Source organism: Pongo pygmaeus, chromosome 19 (assembly GCF_028885625.2).
Source record: "Pongo pygmaeus isolate AG05252 chromosome 19, NHGRI_mPonPyg2-v2.0_pri, whole genome shotgun sequence".
Taxonomy (NCBI): Eukaryota; Metazoa; Chordata; class Mammalia; order Primates; family Hominidae; genus Pongo; species Pongo pygmaeus.
The window spans coordinates 7,318,207-7,330,052 of NC_072392.2; the positions used below are offsets into that span (position 1 = coordinate 7,318,207).

At 52.0% G+C, this 11,846-nt stretch overlaps 1 protein-coding gene across 1 annotated transcript; it reads left to right on the forward strand.

Annotated features, from left to right (window-relative positions):
- Positions 1–85: 85 nt before the first annotated feature.
- CHRNB1 (cholinergic receptor nicotinic beta 1 subunit) lies at positions 86–11,660 on the forward strand. The gene is made up of 11 exons (XM_054458071.2): positions 86–188; positions 273–412; positions 1,072–1,116; positions 1,784–1,893; positions 1,977–2,085; positions 2,437–2,584; positions 3,510–3,719; positions 8,357–8,580; positions 9,340–9,512; positions 9,850–9,997; positions 10,629–11,660. The coding sequence occupies exons 1-11, from the start codon at positions 131–133 to the stop codon at positions 10,767–10,769; spliced, it is 1,506 nt and encodes a 501-aa protein (XP_054314046.1). The 5' UTR covers positions 86–130; the 3' UTR covers positions 10,770–11,660.
- Positions 11,661–11,846: the final 186 nt, after the last annotated feature.

An 11,846-nucleotide genomic window follows, 5' to 3' on the forward strand; every position in this document is an offset into this window, starting at 1 on the left:
GGGGGCGGGGCGGGTGGGCTGGTGGCTGCCCCCCAGCAACAGGTGCACATTCCCGGGCTCCTCGTCACTTCCCTTGTGCTGGCGGTCCCAGCGGCTCTCTGAGCGAAGTCACTGAGCAAGCCACCAGGCTATGACCCCAGGGGCTCTGCTGATGCTGCTGGGGGCGCTGGGGGCGCCGCTCGCCCCAGGTAAGTGTAGGCCTCCAAGGGGCAATGACGGAGCCAGCGGTCGTGGCCAGGCACCAGGGCTGCACTTAGTCTCTCCTCCCCCAGGCGTCCGCGGCTCGGAGGCGGAGGGCCGACTCCGGGAGAAACTTTTCTCTGGCTATGATAGCTCCGTGCGGCCAGCGCGGGAGGTGGGAGACCGTGTCAGGGTCAGCGTTGGTCTCATCCTGGCGCAACTCATCAGCCTGGTGAGGGCGCGCGGGGGGTAGAGGTCAGGCCCGCTGACAGGCCGGGGGCGTGGCTTTAGGCAAGGCCGGACCGGGGACAGGCTGGGGGCGGGGCCTGGGACGAGACCAGGCTGAGATGGACCAGCCTTTGGTGAAGATTGGGTCGAAATCAGACCAATGGACAAGCTCTGGCCGTGGGTGGTGGACGGGCCTGGAGTAGAGCCGGGTGGGGTGATGGACAGACCTGTGATCGGACCTTAAAGTGGAGCTGGGGATGAGGCAGGGGCTGGGGGACTGACCTCGAGGTAGGGCCACGTGGGTCCTGAGTGCCCAGGGTGGGGCGGAGCTTGGTGCTGAGGGGTCAATAAATGGCAGCGGGTGGAGGTTCGGGGCTGGGTGGATTATGAGCTGAAGGCAGGGCCCGGGACAGAGCTAGGCGGAGGGCTAGGCAGGGGCGGGTCTGGTAGGTTGATAGGCTGGGAGCGTAGACGGCAGGAAGGGGTGTTTCTGAGATAGAGGCAAGTCTTAAACTAACGCCGCTTCTGGGAGGTGGACTTGGATCCAAGAGGGTGGGGCTCAGAAAAAGGAGGCGGGGTTCCCAGGAGAGAGGTTGGCCCCCCGAGCCCCCTCATTTCTCTCCACCCTATTTCACCTTTACCCCTTAAATTTTTCCCTTCTAGAACGAGAAGGATGAAGAGATGAGCACAAAGGTGTACTTAGACCTGGTATGGAGACCCCGCGGGGTGGGAAAGGGCTTCCCGCTGCCTTGACAATTTCCTTGAATATCCAGCCCAGAAAGAATATTTTTTACATCATGACTTTAGATAACGCGTTTATAACTGAAGCAAAAGCTCGAGGAAACAACACCTAACTTTACTACAGGAGTTGCACCCCGTGCATTTTTAATTCCAATTGTGTGTGTGTGTGTGTGTGTGTGTGTGTGATGCGGTCTCACAATGTTGCACATGCTGTTCTTGAACGCGGGGGCTCGAGACATCCACCAGCCTCGGGGGGAACCTCCCCAAGTGCTGAGATTACAGGCGTGAGCCACTCTAATTTTTGAAACACTGGTTTGGGGCCGCTAATTTCATTCGCCATCCACTAAAGGATTGCAAACTGCAGTTTGAAAACCACTGTTTTAGAGGCTAGCTACTGCAGCCTCCTCACTTTTACAGAGTAAAAAATTGAAACCCGGTGCGGGGGAAGGGAAATTAGTTGATGTGGATCCCAGCGAGTGAAGGCGGAGCCAGAGCCAGAACCCCGGCCCGTTGACCCACAGTTTATGCCTGCCCTGCTCCCCTTCCTTGCACTCCCTTCCTGGCCTTCCTTTGGAAATCCCAAGTCCCTCCCGGCCTCCAACCCGGGGCAGCCCCTCAGCTTCTGCTTCACTAGGAGTGGACTGACTACAGGCTGAGCTGGGACCCTGCGGAGCACGACGGCATCGATTTGCTCCGCATCACGGCGGAATCCGTGTGGCTGCCTGACGTGGTGCTACTGAACAAGTATGAGACCTTCCAAAGCCCGGGAGGTGGCGCGGGGCCTCGGGGGGCGGGGCCTGATCCCAGATGAGATCCCTTCTCTGCAGCAATGATGGGAATTTTGACGTGGCTCTGGACATTAACGTCGTGGTGTCCTCCGACGGCTCCGTGCGTTGGCAACCGCCGGGCATCTATCGCAGCAGCTGCAGCATCCAGGTTTCTGGGCTCCACATTGGAAGCTGAAGGAGCTCTTACAAACCCTCCCTTTCCTTAGACATCCTGACTCCCCAGAGACTCCCATCCTTCATCCTTCCCCCATTATCTAATCTCCATGACCCTCCCCTCGTCTACCCTCCTGATTTTCCATTGAGTGTTCTGATCACTTTCTTTGACTTCTAGTCTTACTCAGTGACCGCCCTCCCCACCCCTCCCCCATTAATGGCTTCCCTTCATAACCCTCCAATTCCTCCGTGATTCCCCTTCCCTGTGCCCTCCCCAAAGGCCTCCCAAACTCCACCAGCGCTGACTGGTTCTCTGGCAGCTCTAGTGACTCTCCCCTCCATCCAGGTCACCTACTTCCCCTTCGACTGGCAGAACTGCACTATGGTGTTCAGTTCCTACAGCTACGACAGCTCGGAGGTCAGCCTGCAGACAGGCCTGGGTCCTGACGGGCAAGAGCAGCAGGAAATCCACATTCATCAAGGGACTTTCATTGGTGAGTAGGCATGGCTCCCACATCCATGGGCCCTATGATTTCCAGCTTCTAACAGGCTCATAAATATACTGTCAGTGATGCCCAATATAGCCCTGTGGGGTCAGCAAGATGGGTATGGCTATCTACATTTTAAAAGTATGGAAATTGCCGGGGGGCAGTGGCTCACGCCTGTAATCCCAGTGCTTTGGGAAGCCGAGGTGGGCGGATCATTTGAGGTCTGGAGTTCGAGACCAGCCTAACATGGTGAAACCCCATCTCTACTAAAAATACAAAAAATTAGCCAGTCATCGTGGCGGATGCCTGTAAATCCCAGCTACTTGGGAGGTTGAGGCAGGAGAATCGCTTGAACCTGGGAGGCGGAGGTTGCAGTGAGCCGAGATGGCGCCACTGCACTCCAGCTTGGGTGACAGAGTGAAAGTTCGTCTCAAAAAAAAAAATTAAAAAAAAAAAGGCCTGGTGCAGTGGCTCACTCCTTAATCTCAGTATTTTGGGAGGTGGAGGTGGGCGAATCACCTGAGGTCAGGAGTTCGAGACCACCCTGGCCAACATGGTGAAAACCCATCTCTACTAAAAATACAAAAAATTAGCCAGGTGTGGTGGTGGACGCCTGTAATCCCAGCTACTCAGGAGGCTGAGGCAGGAGAATCACTTGAACCTGGGAGGTGGAGGTTGCAGTGAGCCGAGATCATGCCACTGCACTCCAACTTGGCCAACAAGAGTGAAACTCTGTCTCAAAATAAATAAATAAAAATATGGAAACTGAGACTTGCCCAAGTTTATTAGAGATGGGCTACTCAGCCCAGTTTTCACAGCTAGTCTCATCAAGTCAGCCCTCTCAGGTCTAGGCTGTGGCAGAGCAAGCCATACCTGGCACTAACCAGGACAGCTCCCACATCTGTGTTCCCCTTCTTCTGCTCATCCCCAGAGAATGGCCAATGGGAGATTATCCACAAGCCCTCTCGGCTAATCCAGCCTCCAGGCGATCCTAGGGGAGGGAAGGAAGGACAGCGCCAGGAAGTCATCTTCTACCTTATCATCCGCCGCAAGCCTCTCTTCTACCTGGTCAACGTCATTGCCCCATGCATCCTCATCACTCTTCTGGCCATCTTCGTCTTCTACCTGCCACCAGACGCAGGTAATGGGGGAAGGGGCTCCTACTCTTTTGTCATTGGCTCAGCTTCTTCCTCTTCATCCTTAAGCCAGGCAGGGTTTTCCTGCCAATCCAAAGCAGCATAGATTGGGCTTCAGCAATCCCGCCCAGGCTCTGCCTCCCGTTGACTGCCACCTTTTCCTCCGCTCAGTGAAACTGGAACTCTTTCCTAATAGGATTCCTAGCCTCTAATCCATAACGCCTTTACTCCTCTGAACCACAAACCTCCAGGCTTAGACAGCTCTCCCATTCCCTTTCTCCATTCCTAACATCCCCTGCCCACTTGCAGACTCCCACTACTCCTTTAATTTTTTTTTTTTTTTTTTGAGACGGAGTCTCACTCTGTCACCCAGGCTGGAGTGCAGTGGCGCAATCTCGGCTCACTGCAAGCTCTGCCTCCCGGGTTCACGCCATTCTTCTGCCTCAGCCTCCCGAGTAGCTGGGACTACAGGTGCCCGCCACCACACCCAGCTAATTTTTTGTATTTTTAGTAGAGATGGGGTTTCACTGTGTTAGCCAGGATGGTCTCGATCTCCTGACCTCGTGATCCACCCGCCTAGGCCTCCCAAAGTGCTGGGATTACAGGCGTGAGCCACAGCGCCCGACCTTTTTTTTTTTGAGACAGAGTCTTGCTCTGTTGCCCAGGCTGGAGTGCAGTGGTGTGATCATGGCTTGCTACAGCCTCAAACTCTTGGGCTCAAACAATCCTCCCACCTCAGCCTCCTGTGTAACTGAGACCACAGGTGCCCACAATCATGCCCAGCTGATTTTTTTGTATTTTTGGTAGAGAAGGGGTTTCACCATGTTGCCCAGCCTGGTCTGCAACTCCTGAACTCAAGTGATCTGTCCTCCTCAGCTTCCCAACGTACTGGGCTTATAGGCATGAGCCACCGCGCCCAGCCCCCACTAGTCCTTTAACCTCCTATCTCCCTGGGAAATATATAATAGTAATAGCTGCCAGGCGTGCTGGTTTATGCCTGTAATCCCAGCACTTTGGGAGGCCAAGGCGGGCAGATCACGAGGTCAGGAGATTGAGACCATCCTGGCTAACATGGTGAAACCCCGTGTCTACTAAAAACACAAAAAATTAGCCAGGCGTGATGGCGGGCGCCTGTAGTCCCAGCTACTCGGGAGGCTGAGGCAGGAGAATGGCGTGAACCCGGAAGGCGGAGCTTGCAGTGAGCCAAGATTGCGCCACTGCACTCCAGCCTGGGAGACAGACTCTGTCTCAAAAAAATAAATAAATAAATAAATAAATAATAATAATAAACAGTAATAGTGAACATTTCTTTAGGAGGCAGCATAATAGGATAACTTTTGGCAAATTCGTTAATCTTTTTTTTTTTTTTTCGAGACAACAGGAGGGCAACAGGAGTTTTGCCCTGTTGCCCAGGCTGGAATGCAGTAGCGTGATCTCGGCTCACTGCAACCTCCACCTCCTGGGTTCAAGCGATTCTCCTGCTTCAGCCTCCTGAGTAGCTGGGATTACAGGTGCCCACCACCATGCCTGCCTAATTTTTGTAGTTTTAGTAGAGATGGGGTTTCACCATGTTGGCCAGGCTGGTCTCGAACTCCTGACCTCAGGTGATCCACCTGCCTCGGCCTCCCAAAGTGCTGGGATTATAGGCGTCAGCCACCACACCTGCCAAATTCCTTAATCCCTATGTGTCTCAGTTTCCTGATCTGGAAGTGGGCTAACCATCATCTCTACCACCTATAATTATTTTGAGGATTGACAGAGTTAATAGAACTGTGCCTGGCACCCAGTAAGTTCTATGTAAGCATTGGGTTTTGGGTTGTTTTTTGTTTTTCTTTTTTGAACACTTGCTATAAGGTAATTCCTTTAACATGGTACATGTACTAATTCTAAACTTTACAACAATCCTGTGAGGTAAGTAACGAATTGTCATTCTCATTTTACAGTGGAGGATAAAGAGGCTGAAAGAGTTTAAGTCATTTGCCTGAAATCATTACACAGTTAGAGAGAGGCAGTGTTGCAATTCCAGCCTGGGTCAGTGGCAGTCTGATTCAGAGACCTGATATCCTTAACTCTGGTATTCAAAACATGCTTTCCTCCTCTCTGCCATCAAATCCTTTGTCTAAAGCAGGAAAGCAGGCCGGGCATGGTGGCTCATACCTGTAATCCCAGCACTTTGGGAGGCTGGGGTTGGTGGATCACCTGAGGTCAGGAGTACTCAAGAAACAGGAAGGAGGCCAGTGAAACTGAGTGAAGTAAGCAGAGGGGAAAGCAGTAGGAGATGAAGTCAAGGAGCTCATGGGAAGGACCTATAGACCATAATAAGTAAGGCCTTTGCTTTCATGCAGGAGAGGGGGAGCCACTGGAAGGTTCTGGAAAGAGGAATAATATGATCTGATTCTATTTCTTTCTTTTCTTTTTTTTTCTTAGACACAGTCCCTCTCTGTCACCCAGGCTGGAGTGCAGTGGCGCCATCTTGGCTCACTGCAACCTCTGCCTCCCGGGTTCAAGCCTCAGCCTCCCGAGTAGCTGGGATTCTAGTCACACACCACCATACCAGCTAAATTTTTTGTACTTTAAGTAGAGATGGGGTTTCACTATGTTGGCCAGGCTGGTCTCGAACTTCTGACCTCAGGTGATCTGCCCGCCTCGGCCTCCCAAAATGCTAGGATTACAGGCGTGAGCCACCGCACCCAGCTTGATTTATATTTTAACAAAATCAGTCTGGCTGCTCTGTTGAGAATAGTCAGCATGAGAGAAAAGGACGGAGGAAAGAGACCAGTTAGGAGGGCTTTACAATAATTCAGACCTAAGATAATGTGCTATGGAGCAAGATGGTGATGTAGGAGGTGGGACTCGACTCCAGACCAAATTGAGGACCAGCTAGAACAGGAACAGGGCAGATGCAGCTTTCCATAAGACATACCCACGAGTGTGCCATGTCAGTTTACCATTGCCATGGAAACACCTGGGAGTTACCACTCCTTTCCATGGCAGTCACCTGATGACACAGAAGTTACTGCCCTTTCCCTAGAAATTTCTGCCTAATCCGTTGCTTAATCTGCATGCAGTTAAAAGTAGGTATAGGCCAGGCGCGGTGGCTCACGCCTGTAATCCCAGCACTTTGGGAGGCTAAGGCAGGCAGATCCCTTGAGGTCAGGAGTTCGAGACCAGCCTGGCCAACATGGTGAAACTCTGTCTCTACTAAAAATACAAAAAATTAGCCAGGTGTGGTGCCATGCACCTGTAATCCCAGCTACTCGGGAGGCTAAGACAGGAGAACTGCTTGAACCCAAGAGGCAGAGGTTGCAGTGAGCCGCAATCACGCCACTGCACTCCAGCCTGGGTGACAGAGTGAGACTCTGTCTAAAAATAAATAAATAAATAAATAAGAGATAGGGAAGACTACGGGAGGAGTAGCTTTGGTAGTAAGATAATTTAGTTTTGGACATTTTGTTTTATTTTGTTTTTGCTTTTGTATTTTGAGACGGAGTTTCACTCTTGATGCCCAGGCTGGAGTGCAATGGCACGATCTCGACTCACTGCAACCTCTGCCTCCCGGGTTCGAGTGATTCTCCTGCCTCAGCCTCCCTAGTAGCTGGGATTACAGGCTTCCACCAACACGCCCAGCTAATTTTTTGTATTTTTAGTAGAGATGGGGTTTCACTATGTTGGCCAGGCTGGTCTCGAACCCCTGACCTCAGGTGATTCACCCGCCTCGGCCTCCCAAAGTGCTGGGATTACAGGTGTGAGCCACTGCACCTGGTTCAGTTTTGGACATGTTAAGCTTGAAATATGTATTAGACATCCAACTATCCAAGAGAGGTTGAGTAGGCAGATGGATATATATCTGGCATTCAGGGGAGAAGTCCAGGGTGGACATACAAAAGTAGGAATGATTTACACGCAGATGGCCCTTCCAAAAGCCTGTGTTTTTGTTGTTGTTTTTTTTTTTTTCAGATGGAGTTTTGCTCTGTTGCTCGGGCTGGAATGCCGTGGTACCATCACAGCTCACTGCAGTCTCCATCTTCCACGCTCAAGCAGTCCTCCCAACTCAGCCTCTCAAATAGTTGGGACCACAAGCATGCGCCATTGTGCCTGGCTAATTTTTTTTTTCTTTTTGTAGAGGTGGGGCACAGTGGCTCACGCCTGTAATCCCAACAGTTTGGGAGGCCAAGGCGGGTGGATCACTTGAGCTCAGGAGTTTGAGACCAGCCTGGGTAACATGATGAAACCCTGTCTCTACAAAAAGTACAAAAATTAGCTGGGCATGGTGGCGTGCACCTGTAGTCCCAGCTACTCAGGAGGCTGAGGTGGGAAGACCACTTGAGCCTGGGAAGTGGAGGTTTCAATGAGCCATTATCATGCCACTGCACTCCAGTCTGGGTGACAGAGCAAGACCCAGCCTCAAATTTGTTTTTGTAGAGAAGAGGTCTCCCTATGTTGCTCAGGCTGGTCTGAAACTCCTGGGCTCAAGCAGTCCTCCCACCTTGGCCTCCCAAAGTGCCAGGACTACACGTGTGAAACACTGTGCCTGGCTGCAGAAATCTGTCTTTGAATGGCCTGGAAACATGGTCACTGATTATGCCATAGAGCTTTCCTTCAGGCACGTCTAATCCTTCTCTCTTCCCCTCTGCCCTCCAAGGAGAGAAGATGGGGCTCTCAATCTTTGCCCTGCTGACCCTTACTGTGTTCCTGCTGCTGCTGGCCGACAAAGTACCTGAGACCTCCCTATCAGTACCCATTATTATCAAGTACCTCATGTTTACCATGGTCCTCGTCACCTTCTCAGTCATCCTTAGTGTTGTGGTTCTCAACCTGCACCACCGCTCACCCCACACCCACCAAATGCCCCTTTGGGTCCGTCAGGTAAGAAAGATCTCCTCTTCAACCCCAACTTTCCTTTCACAGACCATAGGGAGAACTATAGCTATGTGGCAGAGTGTTGAAGTGTCCAAGCTTGTTGAGTGTTGAAATGTTGCACAGTTAAGCTGGCCCCCATCATTATCATTTCACAGATCCCATACTCTCTTCATCAATACTGCCCATCTTGGGTCCCAGGGAAATATTCTTAGGGTTAGGTACGATCAGATTGGAAGCCCTCTCTTTCCAGTTGGGATACCTCCCAACCCACTAAAGAGCTTTTTTTTTTTTTTTTTTTTTTTGAGATGGAGTTTTGCTCTTGTGGCCAGGCTGGAGTGCAATGGCACAATCTCAGCTCACTGCAACCTTCACCTCCCAGGTTCAAGTGATTCTCCTGCCTGAGCCTCCCAAGTAGCTGGGATTACAGGCACCCGCCACCACGCCCAGCTAATTTTTGTATTTTTAGTAGAGAGAGGGTTTCACCATGTTAGCCAGGCTGGTCTTGAACTCCTGACCTCAGGTGATCCACCTGCCTCGGCCTCCCAAAGTGCTGCGATTACAGACGTGAGCCACCGCGACAGGCCCAACCCACTAAAGAGCTCTTAGGTCTGTGTGGCTGCATTTCCTTGTGTAGCTCGTTTGTGGAAGAATATGCACGCACAAACTCACGCGCGGGAATGGGCATGTGGAGTGGGGTGGTTGGCTGTTTCCCTTCTGGTCTGAAAGCATGAAAGCCCCCACCAATACGCCTCTTCTACTCTGCAGATCTTCATTCACAAACTTCCGCTGTACCTGCGTCTAAAAAGGCCCAAACCCGAGAGAGACCTGATGCCGGAGCCCCCTCACTGTTCTTCTCCAGGAAGTGGCTGGGGTCGGGGAACAGATGAATATTTCATCCGGAAGCCGCCAAGTGATTTTCTCTTCCCCAAACCCAACAGGTAGGACTACGCCCGTTACCCACATAAAAGGGAGAGGGAGAACTACAGTTCCCAGAAGAGTGTGCGGAAGAAGCGGCCCATGCTCCCGGAAGATGCTGTGGTTGAGCATCATGGGAGTTGTAGTACCCCTGCTGCTCACTTTGAGGGGAGGTGGGAACTAAAACAGAGGCGGTGGAAGAAGTTGCACAAGGCTAGAGAGATCACTGCTGGCGGGGAGAGCATGAAGGGCTCTCGGGTTTTGAGAACTGGCAAGTTGTTGGAGGCAGCTGGAGCGGAGCCTGGGTCGCTGGCACTGGCTGTCTTTGCGTTTGGGCGTGGCCAGTCACCCCTCTTCCAGGTTCCAGCCTGAACTGTCTGCCCCTGATCTGCGGCGATTTATCGATGGTCCAAACCGGGCTGTGGCCCTGCCTCCGGAGCTACGGGAGGTCGTCTCTTCTATCAGCTACATCGCTCGACAGCTGCAGGAACAGGAGGACCACGATGCGGTATGTCCAACGGGGGTGGAACAAGGCCGGGCCTAGGCGACCTTGGCCCCACCCCCAAATTCCTCACCAGCACTCGCTTTCGTTTTTGTTTTTTTGTTTTGTTTTGTTTTTTTTTTTTTTTGAGACAGAGTCTCGCTCTGTCGCCCAGGCTGGAGTGCAGTGGCGCGATCTCGGCTCACTGCAACCTCCGCCTACGGGTTCAAGCGATTGTCCTGCCTCAGCCTGCCGAGTAGCTGGGACGACAGGGGCGCGCCACCACGCCCGGCTAATTTTTGTATTTTTAGTAGAGACGTGGCTTCACCATGTTGGCCAGGCTGGTCTCAAACTCCTGACCTCAGGTGATCCGCCCGCCTCGGCCTCCCAAAGTGCTGGGATTACAGGCGTGAGCCACCGCGCCCGGCCTCGCTTTCGTTTCTGATTGGACCTCTCCCTCATTTGGTCCCACCCCCTGCTTACCTACTGGTTCTTTATGCCCAAGCATTGCCTGCAGTCTCGCTCTCCTGTTGGCGCTGCCGGCTCTTGCCTCAAACCAGTGGTAGGAGGACTCAGGCGGGTACCGGGCGGGGAAATGGGGGGGTTTCCCTGGGGGTCTGGGCCCAGAGCTCAGGAAGTTTCCTTTGCCTACCCACAGCTGAAGGAGGACTGGCAGTTTGTGGCCATGGTAGTGGACCGCCTCTTCCTGTGGACTTTCATCATCTTCACCAGCGTTGGGACCCTAGTCATCTTCCTGGACGCCACGTACCACTTGCCCCCTCCAGACCCCTTTCCTTGAAGACTGGAGGGTCGAGACCCAGGCCCCCTGCCAGTTGAAGTGAGAGTTCGGTGATACTGTCAAGCCCTATCCTTCTCTGCCTCTTAACTCCCTCACCAGGAATCCGGGCCTCTTATTTCGTTTCTGGGGACAGCATTGGACTGAGGGCTGGGTAAGCAGGTGTCTTGGACCCACCTGAAATGCAGTATCATCTGATTTACTCTTTGGGATCTTGAAGAAGCTCTTTTGGATATCAACACCTAGGTCGCCAGTGAAATAGAACAAAGAGCAGGAACTAGATTATAAGCCTTATGAGGTCAAGAAATGTGTCTTGGCCGGGCGCGGTGGCTCATGCCTGTAATCCCAGCATTTTGGGAGGCCAAGGCGGGCGGATCACCTGAGGTCGTGAGTTCGAGACCAGCCTGACCAACATGGAGAAACCCCGTCTCTACTAAAAATACAAAATTAACCGGGTGTGGTGGTACATGCCTGCAATCCCAGCTACTAGGGAGGCTGAGGCAGGAGAATCACTCAAACCCGGGAGGCAGAGGTTGCAGTGAGTCAAGATCACACCATTGCACTCCAGCCTGGGCAACAAGAGTGAAACTCCATCTCAAAAAAAAAAAAAGTGTCTTGTTCACTGCAACATCCCCAGTGCCATGCACAGGTCCTGACCTATAGTAAGTGCTTAACATTTGTTGAATAGGGGAAAGAAATTTCCGGAAGTAAATACAGCAATTAATAATGTTTATAAGCTGGGCATGGTCGCTCAGGCCAGTAATCCCAGTGACTTAGGAGGCTGAGGTGGGAGGATTACTTGAAACCCACAGTTTGAGACCAGCCTGGGCAACATAGTGAGACCCTGTCTCTAAAAAAATAAAAATAGAAATAAAGTAGTGCTTATTGTTTGCATGTTGGGTCTTGTGGTCGTTTTCTTTTTGCCTTTCTGTAATTTATTATGTTTTGTAATGTGTACTATCTTTGGGATAAAAAAAGTTATTTCTACAAGCATGCATTGGTAATGAGAAAAAACAAGCGTTTTAAAGGCCTTCATTCAAGTTCCAGCCTTGGTGCTCACACAAGCCACTAGCCTGCTCT